This window comes from Parasteatoda tepidariorum, chromosome 10, assembly GCF_982258835.1.
Source record: "Parasteatoda tepidariorum strain Cologne lab strain chromosome 10, Ptep-v5.0, whole genome shotgun sequence".
Classification (NCBI taxonomy): Eukaryota; Metazoa; Arthropoda; class Arachnida; order Araneae; family Theridiidae; genus Parasteatoda; species Parasteatoda tepidariorum.
This window is the reverse complement of record NC_141764.1, coordinates 93,417,102-93,437,385: the sequence shown is the minus strand read 5'-3', so window position 1 is coordinate 93,437,385 and position 20,284 is coordinate 93,417,102. Positions and strand designations below refer to the sequence as shown.

General features: G+C 31.3%; 1 protein-coding gene across 2 annotated transcripts in view; it reads left to right on the top strand.

Annotated features, from left to right (window-relative positions):
* LOC107443557 (uncharacterized) overlaps positions 1 to 15,681 on the top strand; it is a 78,944-nt gene extending 63,263 nt beyond the window's left edge. Inside the window, exons 1-6 of one of the 2 annotated variants that reach the window (XM_087154124.1) lie at positions 4,303 to 4,795; positions 6,010 to 6,194; positions 9,577 to 9,659; positions 11,767 to 11,911; positions 13,725 to 13,796; positions 15,383 to 15,681. In XM_087154124.1, the coding sequence (XP_087010250.1) occupies positions 4,498 to 4,795; positions 6,010 to 6,194; positions 9,577 to 9,659; positions 11,767 to 11,911; positions 13,725 to 13,796; positions 15,383 to 15,595 (996 nt within the window). In that variant the 5' untranslated portion in view covers positions 4,303 to 4,497 and the 3' untranslated portion in view covers positions 15,596 to 15,681. Of the gene's footprint in view, positions 1 to 4,302; positions 4,796 to 6,009; positions 6,195 to 9,576; positions 9,660 to 11,766; positions 11,912 to 13,724; positions 13,797 to 15,382 lie in introns of those variants that run through there. The other variant, XM_087154125.1, reaches the window with a different exon arrangement.
* Positions 15,682 to 20,284: the final 4,603 nt, after the last annotated feature.

Sequence of the window (20,284 nt, the reverse complement as noted above, 5' to 3'; positions counted from 1 at the left end):
AAATCTTGTATTACATATTTTGAAATGATGTACTTTCAATTCAACGAGTGACAAACTTTCTTATAGTAAGTGGAGAAATAATTATTCGATGCCTTAGAACATTTCAAATTATGATAAGATGTTTGTCAATCTTACAATTACTGTTTTTAATTTATGCTTTGATTTTAATTGACAAAGCTTTTCTGCCTTGAGCATTAAATATCCAATCGATACTTTTTTTTTTTACACTTATCCTTTTTTAGTGAATTAAAAAAAAAATTTTTAAAAATTTATCAGGGATTACTGTACTAGTGCATTTTAACGTCTCGTCGTCTTTTTAATTTTTATTTTTGAATATAATAGGTTTTAATATGGCAGTAACAGCTTCAATGGTAGTGATTCATTATACTTCCTTGACTGCTTTGGTTTTTCTTTGCTAAAAGTAATTTTGAAATCTCTAAAATTAACGTATTTTGACTTCATTTCTGACAAGGATTCTAAACATATATTAAGGGTGGCAATCAGATAACACTCAGTATATGAAAAAAAAATAATACAAGCCATCTAAATACAGTACAAGAAGAATGTTGGTTGTATGCTACAATTTGATCAAAAGTTAAAAAAAAAAAATATTTAATACAAAAGCGCAATGTACAACAAAAAAAAATTAATAACAAAATAAAAAGAGCAGAACTAATGAAGAAAAATTTACGACGACGATACAAAATAATAAATAAGAATTTGGGATAGCTGTTAATGAATGTTTACAGAAATTTAAAAGTTTCATCTTTATACAATAACAATATTTCCTTATCAAAATTTCACTTTTCTTAAAAAAAAATAATATTTATTCAATTTAAAAATAATAGGAATAAAAGCAAAATATATTTAACGAAAGATAATAAGAAATTTCATAAGAGTGTTACAATAATTATTAACAAATGCAACCTCAATCATTTTTGTCACCCTTTAATTGGTAACGTTTTGCAAGAAAATAGAATTAACTATTCAATGAGTTCAACATATTTATGTTCTTTTTATAACAATATTTTTTCACAATGCCTAGTTAATAATCAAAGCACAGTGTCGTAGTTTTGAGATAAATATTAATTTATACACGATATCGGAAAATAATCATAAAAAACAATGGCTTCCTTTTTTTTTTTTTTTTTTAACAACCACGATAATAATGACTATTTAAATATAGTTGTAATATACCTCCATAGATGACAGCACTAAAGCTTTAGTTTGATACATACATTTTAAAAATTCGTTTTCATACATATAGATAGCAGCACTATTTCTAATTCGCATTAAGATTATTCTAACTCGCATATTATTACAACATTAACATATATATTTTCTTAAATTACAAACTTATTATATTTAACGTTTGTAATATTACTTTCTGAATCAAAACTACTGTAAATCAAGAAGCATGAGAATGTAACTATATATCTTACTCCGTTCAGGATCTTTAAAATACAATACACGTCGTTGTTTTTTTTTTTTTTTTAAGTATAAACTTGGCGAAATTTATAAATTACCTAGGCTAAATAATTTTTTAAAACAACTTTGTAAATTCAATTATGTTACAAAATAAAACTGAATACACAAAGCATAATTTTGCAAACTTTTTTCGTTCATTTGCAAACTAAATCACTAAATTCACTAAAAAGGTGAACCCTAATTCGCTGATACATTGTTTTTCGTTCTTTCACCCATCATTATATTCATTTATTTTATTCATTTATTTTATTCATTGGCTGTATCAAAAATCATTAATTTGCTGCTCATAGAAATTAATCTTAAATTACTATCACTATTAAATGATAAATGCCTATGTCCATATCAACCCCAAACTATCACAGGTACATACACCTATGGCAAAATTGCGCTTTGAAAGAAACAGTTTACTCCAATTTTTAGAAGTAGGCTATATTACGGGAGTATAATTTAGGTCAAAAATACATATTGACTTTATTCTCGGCCGTATTTCGTGTTCTCAACGATAGGAGACAATATTTGCAGAGGTTGTTTCAACTTCCGGTAGAAGATATCACTTGTATTGATTTTTTAACATCTCTTCTAGATATAAGTATTTGATAATTATTTGATTATAATTGTTTATCAAAAAATTCGTTTACTAGTGGCAACAGTTTTTTATATTTTTTTATAACCGTCGTTGAACAGACGACCTAATTTCCGAATACCAATATTCAACTCCGTAGCCTTGCAATTTTGAACCTAATCCAGAAGACAAGGGAACTCTTGGATCAAGTATTGGGAGAGATTTGCTTTCGTAAAGGACTTTTTTAGGAACTGACCTGTTTTATGGAACCAATTTGCATTACATGGTGAGGAAAACCACGAAAACCTCCCATGGTTAACCCGACTGCAAGAGAACTCTAGACCAGAAAATAAGGGAACTCCTGGATCAAATAGTGGGCAAAATTTTGCCTTTCAACGGACCTGACCCGCATTTGCGTTACATGGAAAGAAAAACCGCGAAACCTCCGGTTAGCCTGACTGAGCAAGGGGACTCTTATACATGATCCGTCTACCCCTGAGGATATTTTATGTCAACACTGCGGTCGATGTGATGTGAGGAATTCGTATCGACCAGCCATCTTTGGGATTCGAACCCGGTTCACCTCATCGGAAAGAGAACGCTTTATCCCCTGAGCCACCACGACTCTAGTGGCAACAATTGTTCTGCTTTTAGGAGAACTAGGCGAAGCACTATGTTATTATCTGAAACTAAGATGTTTGGATTCTCCAAAGACTAATCACGCCACCAGGAAGTGATGCATTATAGAGGAAAGACGGGGGAAAAGAAATAGTCACGTTCTGCTATGTCGTTAGAGAAAAACAGTAAGATTTCCCTTAGGGTATTTTAGGAAAGATAGGGAATTAAGAAGGACATTTCTTATCAGTCTCTATAGAATTCAAGTTTTTTGTTTAAAAGTTCGTTAAAAAAAATTAAGTTCCACTTAATACTATTCCATTACATATAATATTATTCCTTTTTTTTCTCCATTTTATTCATTTTTTATTCAATGTTATTATAATTTATTTTTTTTAAAAAAGCAAAAGTAAAAAATAAATTAGAAATGAATTTAAATTATTATTATTTTAAAATAACACCAAAAATGTATAGTTGTTCTTCCCTTAAAGTAGTATGCTCTCTAATTCAAAAAAGTTTGGCTCCACAATTGGGTACTTGCTTTTCCAGAAGAAGTGATGTGATAATGCCTAACCCTGTGATTTAAATCAGATTTATTTGGATACCTGTAAGCAACGTCACGCATATGCGTCAAATGTGATTGATTTCTGAATTGACAAATGCCAGGATTCACCTATGTTTACCTTACTTGCAGCTATCCACTTAGACACCTGCAAGCGACGTCACGTGCGTATAAATCGGGGCATTTGCGCATGACACGATTCAACTGCCAATCAGGTTCGACACACACGCGTGACGTCGCTTGCAGGTATCCAATTAAATCTGATCCAAAAGCGAGGCAATAAACCAAGCCTAATAACTGTAACCAGGATTCGTACAGTTCTTAGAAAATTTAAAACGTGGTGCTAATATATAAATACAGAAGATACAAATTTCTTTGTTATTAGATTTCACTTAAAAATTGAAATGTCTGTATGCACGACCAGATATATTTGTTTGAAAATATGCATAATGGTGAATAAAAACTTATTAAAATAACATTTATTCCCTTAATTTTGCTGTCACTCTTTAAAATTTTAAAGACGGTTCGTTGAAATGCCAAGCACAACCACGTGATTTCAGCTGTATTTTTCTTCTCGAGTTGCAAACTAGAGCTATAGCTAGTTGCAGCTATTACAATAAAAAAATTTATAAAATATTTTTGCGCAAAAATTATAGTCCTGGGTGCTTCAATAATCTTTTTCATTTTTTTCCAACTTTTTGCATGGGTTTTAAAAGGAGTTTTAACTTTATTTCATCACACACGAGATTTGCAAGCATCATTTAAAAACAAATATCGTTACGTCACCCATCTGTTTTTTTTAAAGCATTTTATGTAAGATCTTTCTTAAGATTACTTATTTTTACGTCAAACGCAATTTATAACACCGCTTAATAAGTCTACCTGTATTACCTATAATAGGTAGATCGTTGATGTTTGGTGCAGTATATCTGATTCCGGCTTTGTGCCCCTCTGCATTTTATATAAAAGTTTACATTCAATAAAAGTTACAAAACAATTTAAAAGCTGGCATAAACATTGATAAATTTAATTTGAAGTATGGCAGCAAAAATAAATTTACAGTGATTATTAATCATCAATAAATTATACCGCAATACCTTTAAAGGGAAAGTTGACATAAGTATAAATAAAATTAGAAATTTAAAATCTGACCAGAGCGTAAATAAATTTACGATGTCACTTTGCAATAAGTAATTGCTTTCCGAAAAGGGTTCGTATATTTCAGAATCAGTATAATTGATTACTGCTCTCTATTTGAGTTAGAAATGTAATGGATAAGCGTACATCTGAGATTTCTAATTCCCTTTTACAAAAAGGAATATTTGGGGCATTAGATGTCGCAGTGAAAGAGTTGTATTATGTCGCTCTTCTTTCCCATTTTAACCAGTCTGAAATGGATGCTTGTTCTGATTTTTTTAAAGTTACCAAGGAAACGCTAAATTTATTTTCAAATATCGATGAAAATTCCACAAATGATGAGTGTCAGAAAGTTTTAAATCGAATGAGAGAACTGGGCGAAAAGGGGTTACTTGCAGGGAACATTATAATGAACAAAACAAAATCCTTTGGTAAGTAATAAACTTTTTTTTTAAAAATATAGTTCTTAATTATTATATTATTTGGTACTTTGTCACATTTAATTTCAAAAATATTTTTTATTTCTTTGTTAAAAGATCTCTTCTGTACATTTTATATTAAATATCTACGTATTTCTTGTCCCTGTTCAAGAATTAAACTATGTTATTTTTTTTCATGTGAAAATTATCTTGCAAAATCAATCAGTAATGACCGTAACTATTGATTTAGTTTTCAAAGTCAAACTTAAAATGAAACGTAAAACGTTGAAAATCAAACGTAAATAAACATCTTTCGTATTTAATAAGAACTTAAAAGGTACTTTTACTTTTAGCCGGCACAAGTAAATTCAGCTATTTTATTTATCTGTTTAAATATTTTTATTTTTTTTTAAATAATTGCGATCTAAAAATAATAAAAATAATGATAATAAATAATAATAATAAATAATAAAAATTGATTTAAAAAACAGTTGAATTTACTAGCGTTCAGTGATTTTAAATTGGCAACTTTTTGTCTGCGCAGACGAAATGGAAAAGTACCTCTGGAAGTTTTATATTTAAAATTCATAATGGGTACTTCTCTATTAAACTAAAAAAAAATTTTAATTTTTTAAGTCAGTTTTTAGCATTGAATAAAAATGAATACGTTTATACAAAAATAATTTTTTTTTCAACAAAAAGGAACGTTTTAAATTTCAAATAAAATTTTAAATGAATATGTCTCTTATGTGAATATGACTATTTAAAGTCAAACTTAAATTTGAAACTGTAATAAAGATATATTTTGTTTAATAAGAATTGAATATTTTCCTTTTTTTTTAGTTTTAATTTAAAATGGGTATATCGATTTGTTCCAGTTAATTATCTAAACAGGTGTGTCGAAATCAATTGGAGCTATTTAAATTGCTTATTGGTTTTAAAATTATTATTATTTTAAATTTGGCTGCCTTTAGAACATCAAATTTAAATTTGAAAGTCTAATAAAGGTGTGTTATGTTTAATAAGAATTGAATATCTCTCATTTTTCAGTTAGAAATCAAAATGGTTTACTTATTCCATCAAGACAATTATTAAAAGAAGTGTGTTGAAAAATATCCATAGCACACGTTGTTGAAATTGCTTATTTCATCTTAAATGAATTAATTCAATAACCCTAAAAAGTAATTTAAAAAAATTCTTTCACTATAAACTTTATTATATTTCAGAGCTACATCAAGATATGAAAAGATTCCGTAACCAAGTTAAAAAGCTTCTGGCAGAACCTACGAACGTGTGGTTGAAATTAAAATGGATGGAAAATAATTATTCTGCAGAATCGTTAAAATTAGATAAAGAATTAACGGCTCTCCAATTGGAACTTGAAAGATCCAGACTACTTCAGAAAAATACTGTAAGAACCTTATTGTTCGATAACTTTACCCGCACTAGACTACTCAAATAAAAGCACAATACAAATAACGAGTAAATTTATAAAGTCCGTATTAGTTTTCAACAATATTCTTCTTTGTTAATAAGCATAACTTTTTTTAAAAATATATATATGATAGGAGAGATAATAATAACAATAAAGTTTTCTTTTTTTTTACATCAATAGCGAAACTTTTTAAAAAAGGAAAAAAATATAAATAAATTTGGCTTTTTTTTTATTTTAATAGTCCTCATTACTTTTCCTTTTATTTTTTTTATTATTATTCGTTTTACTACTTTATTTACATAACGTCTAATAAATTTTAGCAATCACTGCTCTAAAATAGATCAAAACTTAATTTTAGAAACAATATCTTCGATTTCTGCTGCTACTAAATTGTATGACTTGATAATTCATCCGAATTCTCCAGCACCGAAACAAAAACTTTAATTTCCTATTTTAAATAGTTTAGTATTTGCACAGTTTAGCTGCATCCGATTCATGTGCCATTGAAGTCAAACCTCTAGTTTTCCCGATTTTTTAATGACTACTTTTTTTTTAAACTTTCTTTTGACTTTACACATAGCGTGTGTTTTAAAAACGCTTGCGTCATTCTTAGGTTAAAAATAAAAATATATGATAACAATCCGTTTTTGATGACCCGCTTGGTCACCTTTCAAAATTATCTTCTGCAACATATAAACTTTAATGGTAAACTAAAGGAATGCACAATACAATTGCATGTAAATATTTTAATTTTTTACACCAATCCCAACACCTTAATTAATTTTAAAAAGTGCATTAACCACATTTGTTCAACGTCCAGCTATTGACCACTGCTTTACCTAATCGGAAGAAACTTTTTTCAAGAGATGTCCGTGATAGTGTCAAAGTTCATGTATTGAATTTTAGTAATAATTTAAAGTATGTCTGGCAGCCATTAAATCACATAAACCATCGTAAGTATCTGCACCGGACAATTCAGTATAGTAGGAAGAAGTACACTGGTTATTTTAAGTTAAGGAAAAATCACGAAAATGACCATAACTCAAAAAGTTAGGAATACAATATAATGAAACTGGCATTTTAGTGCGCATAATAATGTATGAAACAGCATAAAAAGTATTAACCAGACAATTATGGTGTTACTGATTAGCATGTGTATGAAATGAATGTATCAGTTTGGAAAAGTACAAAATGTGCTTTTCATTGAGTATGATCACCTCTAGCAGCAATACAACGCATTCAGCGATGTGTGATGCTTTCATTTCTGCTGTCAACCAGCTCTGTAAGAAGGGCAAACTATTGTTCTTGCAAAGCAGTTGCAAGCTGGGCAAGGATCTAAAGGGGAGGATAGAGAGCAGCTGCACGTCTTCCTAAAGCATCTGAAAAAAATTCTCGGTAGGATTCAAGTCTGGTGATCAAGCTGGCAATTCTACGGGGAAAGGCGTGCAGATCTGTGCCTCCACCCAACGAGATACCACCCCGCACGCAGACACTGCCTCCTTGGTATGCATCTCTTTCACGGATGTTTGATGGATTACATAGGGTTTCAGGTTCTCTTCTAATCAAACAATGCCTACTATCATTTTAGAGACTAACCCTGGATTCATCTGTGAAGAGAACAATGCTCCATTGATCGGCCGTCCAGTGGACATGTGACCATGTCCACCTTAAACATTCTTTTTTATGGCGTGGGATGAGTGGCACAAACCAACCACGCTCGTGAAGCCTTCTACTCGTAGTAGATAGTGACACGAATCTTCCAGTGGTTGCACTAAGATCGCATTTGGAGCCGCGGTGGCTCAGGGGATAGAGCACTCACGTCCCAATGAGGTAAACCGGGTTTGACTCAAAGCGATGGCTGGGGATACGAATTCTACACCCGGCTCGCACCGATCACACTGCTAACGTAAAATATCCTCAGTGGTAGACAGATTATGGGTTCGAGACCTCTCGTCGTTAGGCTAACCATGAAAGTTTTCGTAGTTTTCTTTCCACGTAACGAAAATCCGGGTACGTTCCACCAAAAAGTATTCCGGCGAATTTTGCCCAATGCTTGATCCAGGAGTTTCCGTATCTTCTGGATTTAGGTTCAAATTGACCAGGCTACGGAGTTGAACATTAGTAATCGTAAACTTAAAAAATTGGGACGACTGTTCTACAACGGTTATAAAATAAAATAAAAAAGGAAAGGATCTGAGCTGACTCGGAGTTGCTGGTTCTATTGCTTCGAGCGCATAATGATAAATGTCGGTCATTGGCGCTTTTCCTACCAATTTGCCGTCCTACGACTGAACTTTCTGGTAGCCTGACGATTTTTAACCACAGGTTCTGTGGTTAAAAATTGTTACCGAAGTCTATGAAATAAATAATGAAAATTTTCTCTCCCATGTAAAGCTAAAATTAATTAATTTAATTTAATTATTGAATTAATATTTGAAAAAAACTGTATTAACTTCAAGTATCATCCACTACAAGTTTTAAAAAAAATGTATTTGAACTTGATTGGGTGATTGAAAAAAAAGAAGAAAAAAAAAGAAGAAAGAAAAAAAATTTGAACAAGATATTAGGAGAGTTTGAACTAATAGTAGGAATTGAAAAAACACAGCGAAATTCGCAGGCTTGCGATCAAACATACAATTTTATGATCATTGCAGATGAAATAATTCTTTTGCAGTGCCACTAATTAACATATTGCAGAATCACTAATTTACATATTGCAGTTTTATTTAGCAACTCTTATTCGCCAACATATTTAAATTTCATGAGGATTGGTTTATTTTTGAGACAGTTTTCACTGTTTTTAATTTTTTTTTCTTAATTTATGATAACCAGTGTATAATGTTGCTAGTAGATAAAGAAATGCCCAAGTTTATGATACCACATGAAAGAAATATATGTAATTAAAATAAATAAAAATAGATAACTGGACGACACTGGTGTTTGAAAATTTTTACGTGTGCTAAATCATCGCAGGTCGTTTAGATAGTGTCATATTACTAACATAAATAAAGACATAGCATATTTGACTAATTCATATTAATTGTGCAAAATAACTTAACTATTTCAGCGCAATAGTGTTTATTGCATGGTTATTTATGTTTTTATTCGTAATAATGTATCTAAAGAATGAGAATATAACTGCATGAGATACATTAATATGCAGAACAGTACGGAAAATAGTTAATTTTAGTAGCTAGTTGGAACAATCGATTAACGAGTTAACATATATCTGTATATGCTATAAACTGAGTGACTGTTACCGATATATACTGTTTTCTGTTATTGATTATTATTATTGATTTTGTTATTGATTCTTCAGGCATATTTTTATGTTATTCATCGATTCTCTCAACTTTAGGAAACAAGTAAGATGGATAAAATAGAAGAAGGAAAAATAATGACAACCCTGAATTTTCAAACTAAACATCCTCAACTTGTCAAGTAAAACATTTTATGTCATTTTTCTTTATTATTTTTTTAATCTTATTTTATCATATTTTTTTTCTTTTCGTATTATAAATTTTAAATTTTCACTTCACAAAATGAGAAAAAACTAGTTTTTATATTATTACTAGGAGGCTTCGCCCCCTGCTCGCTGGCGCTCGCCGACCCCCGGAACTGCTTTCGCAGTTCATTTCGGATTACTTCGCAATCCGATGCTTGCCCATTGGATACGTTCTTAACGTCTAGCTTTTGTATACTTTTTTAAACACTGAAGTTCCGAAAACTTTTCACTGTAGAAAACTCTAAACCTGTACATTTCAATATTAATTTGAAATTGCAAACCGTTCACATATTTTTCTTAATCACACTATTCTAAATTTCAGTTGTTGAGAAAAGTAACAGTTGTAAGTTTTGTTTTAAAGTCTTTCCCACCAGAGGACTAAAACCATGTGTTGTAAAACAATATGAAATAGTACTGAACGCCGGATGTCATCGGCTTCGATGAAGATAATTTTGTGAGAATTTTTTTTGATATTTCGATGAGAATTCACCCGATTAGACATATGATGCTCACTACGTGCTCTTGCGCGCCGAAGCCTATCAATTAAAAGTGAAAACTGTTGCCAACGCGAGAAAAGAAATATCATCGGTTTTATTGATACATACGTATTAGCGTTTTATATAATATAGATATTTAAGACGGCTAAATCAAAATGTATTATGCAATTTGTGGAAATGCAATAGTTTAATAAGGCAAAATAAGTCTATTATTTGTATTTTAAGAGAAATAATTTAGCGCAGCAATTTTTATGAGTAATTTCTTAAAACCCTTTGGAAAATGCTTTATATGTTCTGGAATTCATAGTAGTAAAAAAAAAAGTTTAAATTAACTTTCTTTATAGTATAAGATAAATTATAGTTGACGCTATGTAATGATTGCTCAGAAAAATTGATAAAAAAAAAAGTAAAAAAATAAACATTTTGGAAAAGGAAGAAGAAAAAAATTGGGTTCGAAAAAAATTGTCATGCGTCTGAAATGCTCTTAGTACTTTTCAAACTCAATCTAGGAACAACTTTATTTCTCAAATTATTGATGTTTTTCTAGTTTAATAACTAGAACTGAACAGCCTACCTAATTCTGAGTTTACGATTATCAATGTTCAACTTCGTAGACCTAACATTTTGAACCCAACCCAGGGTGCAAGAGAACTCTTAGATCAAGCATTGGGACAAACTAGCTAGGACTTTTTCTGAAGGAACTAATCCGCATTCGAGTTACACGGAGAGGAAAACCACGAAAACCTCGCATGGTTCGCCTGATGCCAAAGGGACTCTAACCCATGATCCGTCTACCACTGAGGATATCTTTCTTCAAAACTGTAGTCGGTGTGAGCCGTAAGCAGAATTCATGTCAACCAGCCACCGCTGGAATTCGAACCTGTCTCACCTCATCATGCTTCAGGAGCATTATTTGTTACTCTGAATTCAAAATCGATTGGAATCGGAGAATAAAATACAGATTATTAGGGTGGTGGTTATTAATAATAGTATGTTTACAAGACATGAATGTGTGTACTACACTATTAATTTAAGGTTATGTACCATTGCCCGGAATTTCCTACACAAAAATGTTTCAGCCTGTAATAGTTACCTGTCCAATTATACTATATACTCAGGTCATTTTAACTTGTGGATAGCTATTTAGGGTTAGGGTTAAATGCCATTGACACCTACACACTTGTTCGGTTTTCCCTACACTGATGTTTTTCCTGATCGGGTATTGTTATAATAATAACCATCTATTACTAATAATAAACCGGTTAAAGGGAAATTTGAGTTTCATAAAAAATTGATTTACAAAATAAAGAATTCTTTTTTTTTTTTTTTTTTTTTTTGTAAATATATTCAGGAGAAAAAGAGATTTTCACAGTTATAAACCAAATACGGTAATCTAAAGACCTAAAACAAGACAAACCAACAACAGTTTCGTTCACAATGCCTGAAATGAGACGATTTTCCATTACTAAAATAGGAAAATATATTAAAACAAATTGTGATTTTTTAAGGAAAATTAAATAACACAAAAATAATTTTAATTTTTCAGGGCAAATATAGAAGAAGAGATCGAGTTTATTCAAACAATAAATGAAGGAAAATTGAAGCAATTTCTGAGAGACGAAGAAGAGGCTGAAAGTAAACTTAGAGATGCTATATTAGAGCACAGAAATGATACTCAAGCAGTTATTGATGTAAGTAAAGATATCATAAATGTCATTTATATATCATGTACGCCAAAATGATTATGATTAATAATCATTTTACACAAACTTTTTTTTATATCTCCCTGTAACAGAATGGTTAATTAAGAAAAATTACGATACAGTAGGACTCGTAATTAGCAAAGAGCTCGAGAAACTGAAAAGTGCTTGCTAAATTCGAGTTCAAATTTAACACAAAAAATATAAACATAAATCCCTAGCATCATTTACGGAATAAAACGACGAAATCGGCCTATAACAGAATGATTAGAATGAAAATTATTTAAATCATTACTGATATTAATTTAGGCTTTCAAAATTATTTCCCTCGTTAAATCCTAGAAAAATTTAAAAAATTTGCGAGCTAAAAGTACACTTTTAATTAACCAGCCAGCATTTGCGAGCTAAAAGTAATTAACCAAACAAAACCTCCATTTTCCTCTTTAAATGCCGCGTGATAAATGGGTTCTGCTATAACCTATACGAAATACTGTTTCATTTCCTAGTGCAAGTTATTAAAATTGTCGTTCATTAAATTATTATTTTTAACTTTTTAAATTATTTTTAGTAAATTTTGTAAATTTCTCGGGTAAAAAGAAGTTTTTTGCTATTTTGATTTCTTTGGTATGCTGTTTAACGCATATGATAGTATGCTATATAACTCAAGCGCTTACAATCAATTCAAAGTTTATGCATAAAGTGATTTTAAAAGTATGTTTATCTAAATTGCAAAACACATTTACTTAACACCGCGCTCACTTTCATCAGAGACAATATGACACTATGACTCATTGACAATATTGGCGATCGAAATGGGCTACAGGTGGAGTAGAGCAGAACTCTTTGCTAATGGTGACACTTCGCATGCTTTCACCATTAGCGTGTGGAAAGTCATAGGCGAAAAGGAAATACGTAGATTAAAAACTTTCAAATTACGAAACTATAAGGAACAGAATACTACATTGAGCATAGTTCTAAGAGAAAGTTTCCCATTGTGAACTGATCGTGACACGGTTCCCAGCAGATCACCGAAGTCAAACATCACTGGCTGCGGTCAGTGTGACCACTTGGATCAGTCTGCGTAGGGACCGAGGGTGTGCGGTACGTATCTTCTTTAAACTGTACTACCGTAAAGTGCTCGACTTCGCGTGCAGGTCGTTGGGCTTCCGAACCGGGGGTGCCATGTCCTCTGCAGAGGATCAAAATTTGTGATGGCATGTCTTCGGATCATCCTCAGGGTGAAAGGTTCAACTATAGCTTGCAAAAACATTACATCTTTCCTGGTGTCCCAAAAATGACTGATGAATTTTGAAAATCAATAAAAAATAACGGAACGCGATAAAAATGCATGGTTTGGGGTATTATGCTTAGGAAACTAGTTATTGTGTCCCACAAAATTTCGCATTTAGTTAAACTTTATACCATTAGGTGGCGAGAGCTGCAGAGAAACTGAATCTGAGACTACTTTAGTCAGTGTTTCTCTACAGAATGAGTTAATGAGCGCTTGTGAAAGATTTTGATAATGGTTTACATATTAAAATAGCGGATGTTCACCGTCATGGAGTATATTCTAGAACGCAGCTGTGTTACATACATTCTGGTTATTTCTATTCTAACGCGCCACCTATTTACGGCAATTTGAAGAAATGTGCAAGTAGGGGAAAAACCATACATTTTTTACTGCGTTCCGTTCTTTTTCTTAATTGATTTTTAAAATACATCAGTCATTTTTGGGACACTCGGTATCTTTGGTATGTACAATAATGAAATATTTTACCAGAAACATTCTTACATTTTTTTATAGGAGACTCTAAATACCAGAACATTTTATGAGTGGTTAAAAAAGAAAAGCGAAGAAAAGATGGAAGAATTAAATGTAAGTAACACACGTACTTCTTTCACAATCTAATTACTTTACAGATATCGATATTTCAAAAGCAAAAATTAATAAGATATTGTGACAGCAGGAATTAAGTTCACACTAAATAAAGATACCCTTCAAGTTTTAACACAGCCATTGAGATAGACACCTCTCAATACTTATTTGATAGATAAATCCTTGGACCCACAGCAGAAATTACTGATATGTTCTTTCCCTTAACTTTGTTCCTCAAGAAGAGGTGTGGATACCAAAAAGAAGAAATTTCAGTTTGTGGTAGAATTGAAGTCTACCATTATTGAAACGTGGCGTAATATTTATGCTACTGCCCTCCAGGTATTGGTAAGCCATATCGCATATTTCAAGTCATATTCGACCGTACTTTGACTATAATCGTAAGTCGTTTTATTTTGATGGGACACTTTTTTACATCCATTTTTATTGATACGATTATTTTTTTTCTGTTCATGCTCCTTGTAAATATGTGACTGGATAACGATTTACTTAACATTACTTGTTGAGTTCGTAAAGTTTTCTAAGCGTCCAATTATGTCAGTAAACCAAAGTGGCTTTATTTAAGAGGGACAATCGGTAACAAGGAATAATTTAGAAAGAAAATATTTTTCCTTTTTGAGAACTTTGAAATGTTTTATTCTTTTTAAAGCTTTTAAGAATTCTTTGCAAATATATACAGCATATCCGTCAAGTCAGATCTGAAAATAAAAAATCAACACGTAGCAAGTAAAAAAAAAAACTGAAATTAAACAAACAATTGGTCATGTTTTCCCTCCTTTTTTTTCTTCTTTTAAATCGTCCAATGATAAAAATACATCAATGCAAAGATTCTACAAAACAGAATTTTTTTTAGAATGTCTTCATTCAAAATTTTGAGTCTTCAAAATCTATCAATTTCTGTTGGAAAGACTTATGTAGAAGAAGATTATGTATACATACAATATTTTGCCACGCCAAGTATTTTTAAATTAAGTTCCTTACAGTTTGCATGTTTAACTAAATTTTATCACACATATATAATATTTTCACTATTGAAGTAACTTTCTATAGCCGTAGATGATATAAAAATATGAATTGAATTTTGATAGAATCTAACATGAATTTTTTTTTAAAAAATATATAATTTAATTCAATTAAAAAAGAAAAGTGTGCAATAATTGGCTATTAAATGAAAAGGACCTATCGATATCGATCACCGAGTCATTAGGTTTGAGGAAAAAGTGGCTTCTAAGTCATTAGAGTCAGCTGACTGAAAATTTAAATTTTCAGGTCTACGTGAAGTCATTGTACACTTCTGAAAGATTAACGATCAAAAGTGTACTGTTGTATCGGCTGCATCATCAGGCACCGTGCAAAGCTCACGGTCGCAGTTAAAAAAAACTAGGCGCAAGGCACCGTCACAAAAGTAACATTTTAAATTTAGGCGAATGCCAAAAGGTTAAAACTTGAGGGTATTGTGATAGCATCATCACATGTACCCATGTATTTTTTTTAACCACTGTACTTGACAGACTAGTCAAAACTATACGACTGTTTAGTACTATTCTAAAGTAGATTATTTTATTTAGGCAGAGCAAGAGGATATTTGGAAAGAGCTCTCAGCTGAGTTAGAAACATGCCGCAGCCAGTGCATAGAATACACAGAAGTGGATAAGTTGTATAGTGGCATTCTGAAAGAGAGAAAGCTCAAAGAATATGAAAAAAGATTGAGAGCTGCAGTAATTATAGTGCAGGCATACTGGCGCGGTTACAAATGTAGAAAAGCATTGAAACAGAGCTGAGCAAAAGAAGTGTTAAATGGGCTAAAACTTAATCAGTCTGATAAGTATTTATTAACATTTGAAATAAAATTTAATATTGCTGATGATATTATTATATATTAATGAATGTAAAAAGTTGAAAACATATTTTTCCATTATAATTTTCGATTTTTCTTAAAGCAAATTACTACTGTTTAATATTTACAAGTAAAAATTTAAAACCCATTAGAAAAACATATGATAATTTGAAAATTGAAGTTTAATGGCCTAGGAGTTTAACAACAAAACTAATTTAAGATTTGAAATCTCCACACCCGAATTAGGCAAGAACAAGTATTTCCATAAATTCAACAAAAAATTTGTTCCCTAGAGTAATCAATATCGATAGTTTAAACAATTTCATATAATGAATGAAAAATATTGTAAACTAGAAAATAAATAGATTTATTAACAAAATTATGTCAGATAAAGCAGAGCATAATTCGAAATTTTAAAACAAAATATTCAGAAAAAACGACGAAATCTTAAACATTACTTAACGGCTCAACGGCGCTATTGCAAGCGATATAAAATATTTTTGAATTTCCGTAACAAATTAATATTTTACTCATTTATTTTGAATTGAAAATGCTAAAATTAAAACAAATGAAATATCTAAAATAAAATCATTTTAACGAACTCCGAAAACAATAATTTTTAGATGCTCAGCATAAATTAAAATTGGCGGACCTTTTACAACATTCCATTATATCGGCACTTGTTAAAGTTCACAAAAACTATTTCCCATCTTCATTTCAGTTAAAAATACAAATTCGATACATTAAAATATAAAAATATTTGTCACGCCCTCAGAGTTAGTATATAATATATTTATATAATTAATTATATATAAAAAGTATATTATTAAATTAATTAATATTTAATGAAATAAAATAGAAATAAATTTCACTATATATAAAATATAATTAAGTTACACTCTGCATAAATCAAAATTCGGTGTAATTTAAGTAAAAAGGTCAAATTGTCTACAACAAAACAACAAACCACTGCTTGTGTACTTATTTCCAATTTCATCAATTATTTTACTTCAATGACTGGTATTTCTGCGGAAATACTATGAATGGTTTTGTAAGAGATTGGGAACACGGAGCATACAAGCTAACTTCTCTCGCTTTATCAGATAATAAATTTGATTTAAAGAGATTTTGGCCACCACTATTTATAAAATATTTAAACAAATATCTATATATATAACCTGATAATCGATGCTTGCAAACTTAAAATAAATTAATTTAACCTTAATTGCTTTTGAGTTACAAATTACATGGTGAGGATCTAGGACTATAGCTTCTACGACTTCCGTTCTTCTATGAATCTAGAACTTCCCGGTTGGCATCTATGTGTTTTAAATACTAATGTTTGGAGGACATGAACAAAAATCTTACACCTTTGAAGAATATTTTACAATTATTCAGTTCATTCCACCAAGAGAAAATTCCCATTATTTAGGCTTCGTTTTCAAACGTCACGTGACTACGAGGTACCCCAGCAATCCCCCCTCCCGAATCATGCAAAACTCTATTTGTAAGACCATCTTATTTCGTTACATTAAATGCATAATAACGTTTATATTTGGAGCTAACTGCGGTTTCCGGATCTTATGCCATTAAACTTAATAAATATTTAGGCAATCGCAATTAAAGGTTTAATAAATAAAAAACATTGCTGAGTGGAAAAAAAATTATATGGCTATTTATACTATTTGTTCGTGCTAAATCTATCAAGACTAATTGTTCACCTGGAATTCATTCTGTTCAATGCCAAAACTTAAATTGTCGCATTAAGACGAATAACATTACATATTCTTTTAAATCTTTTTATTTCTAACGCATTCGAAGAAGGTTTTAAAGTTCAGTTGATGTTAAAACACATCATTGTTTCAAGCTTAGAATATCTTGTAATTTCCAGCCTAAAAAACGAGGAACAATAGCATCTTCAAATAAAACTGTTGTTTTTCATATTTTTTCCCAGGAACTTTGGCAATTGAGATAACAAAAACTATAAACCCTCTACGTCAATATCTTTACGTAGTTATCCAAAATAAAGAAAACTAATGCATGATTCAACAGTAGCAACTGAACGAAATTACTTTTTCGTGATTTACAGTAACCAGTATGGCAGGCAGTATTTGAATAACTGGCATCATGCAAATATTTTGTAATTTATCAGAGAATGACGAAAGCAATGTAATAAAAAAGAAAGAAACCACAACAATTTACGATTTTTTAGAAAGTTATATTACAGAACAGATACGAAATCGTGACACGGGCTAATAATTATCTTTTCATCAGGGCATTGAGATGAAATGAAACGAACATAACGATTTTTTATTGCTAATTAACGAATTATGCGAGAGAAACTGCTGAGATAATAAATGCAGGAACAATTCTATTTTCTTTGGCAATTAATAAAACTGAATGACATTTATGGAGACTGTAAAAAATTTCCACCTAAGTAAATAAACGCACATTCATTCTAAGAAATCTTCATTTTTATCTCAAACCTAAGCCACGAGAATAGAAAACAGTGGTTTAAGTTATCTCTATATAAAGTCCAAATGAATAAAAAACAGATTAGTACTTCTCATACATTTTTACCAACAATGATTTTCAAAGCAAATATGATTTTTTGTTTAATTTTTCTTCTTGTGGTCACTTCCCACGCGGCAAGTGGCCGGGTAAATCCATTATCCGATACTGGTCAGGCAGAAAAGTTGATAAACACATTTTTGAGATGCATTATTCAATCAAGAGATGCTTTTCCTCAACAAGAGCTGTCCAACAGAATCAACGCAATGAAGAAAACGCTGATTTCGACTTGGAATTCGAGAAAAACACCCAAAGAGATGTCACAATTAACAACACTAGCTTTCGCATCTGCCTTAGCTGATTTGACAAAATCTGGAAGTAGCCCAGCTTCAGTGGCCTTGAAAAAAAGAACTGTTCAGCAGTGCTTACAGAAAGCGTCAATAGAAATCGAAGGAACCCTAAATTACGACTTCGTGCAAGAAATGGTGCAATTGATAAACAGCATACAAGAGAAGAGCAAGAACGACAATACACAACCGGTTGGATTAAGTATCATTCCTCGCGAACAACCAAAATCCTTCAATCCACCAAATAGTTTTCAATCTGCAACAGGTTCGATACTGAAAGCAAATAATCCACCTCCAATTCCAATTACCTCTTCTGGATCATTCTCGAAGAATTTTGATTATTCTAATGGCTTTCCCCAGTCATATGAATCGAACATTCCAGTTCGATCACAATCGGTAAATGCATTTAGTTCACCAGCATTCTCTGTAGATACTAGGTTTGCAGAAAACATTCCAAATTTATCCTTGAAAGTTCCAGGACTAAATGGTTTACAAGGCGTAAAATCACAATCCCACGCTGATTTATTTTCAAACCCATATGATTTTTCTAATGACTTCAAAACTTCGTCTGCAAGTACCAACGACTATGGTAGCAAAGATTTCACTAATTTTGGGAACACGTTTTCAGGAAGTTTGGATTCTCCATTCAATTTTAAATCACCTCCTCCATCCAAATTACAAGGAAACGGCTTTAGTCAATTTAGTGAGACATCTTTTGGGAACATGGGCTCTTCAAGCAATTTACCATTCTCGGGTTCAATTGGAATAAATGCACAAGTAAGCTCATTTCAAATGAAAGATGATGTATTTTCTAACACTGGTTTCTCCAATAATTATGGAACAGAATCCAGTTTCTCCAATAACTTTGGATTAGAGCCAGGCTTCTCAAATAACTTTGGATTGGCACCTGATTTTCCCAGTAATTATGGAATGGCATCTGTCTCCTCCAATAATTTTGGAATGGCATCTGATTTCTCCACAAAATATGGATTAGCATCCGGTTTCTCTAATAATTTTGAATTAACATCCAATAAGCAAACAAGTGGATTTCAAACAAACACAGGCTCATTTCCTACAAATTCTGATAACTCAAACGGTTTTCAATCAGAACCTAACCCTTATACCCTTCCCTTAGGAACACCGCAAGATACTTTCTCAACAACAAATTGGAACTCAAATTATGATGCGGATACAACAAACTTTGAACAGATTTCACCTGAGACTATTTTTTCAACTGATAATTTTGACAGTGGAAAAACAGCCGATTTTGTAGGAAGTCTAAATTCAAAACTGATTCCACCACCAGAAGATGCATTCTCAACAGAAAACTGGAACACAAATTATGAAGATACATCATTCAACTTGGAACAAATTCCAACTGAGGACTTTTCCTCGACTTTCGGCAATGAAAACACTGATGACGTTAAAAATGACTTCAAAGAATCATTATTTCTAAATATTATTTCAAGTGACAACATTATGAATTTTTTCCAGAAAGTATCAAAAGAAGATGCAGGCAAGTTCGCGAATAAATTAGAAAATACTTTAAGGAAAACAACTGGTTTTAACTCTAATATTTTGTCACAAAATATGTATCAAAACTTGTTTTCGTCTAGTGAATACCCACTAGATGAATATACTATAGCTGAATCACTGGCATCTTTCCTCTCTGACGATCTAAATAAACAAAGGATACTCTCTAAGAATCAACTTACAAAAACTGCTGAAGATACAAAACAAGCAATCGATGAAGCAATATCACAAACCTCAAATGA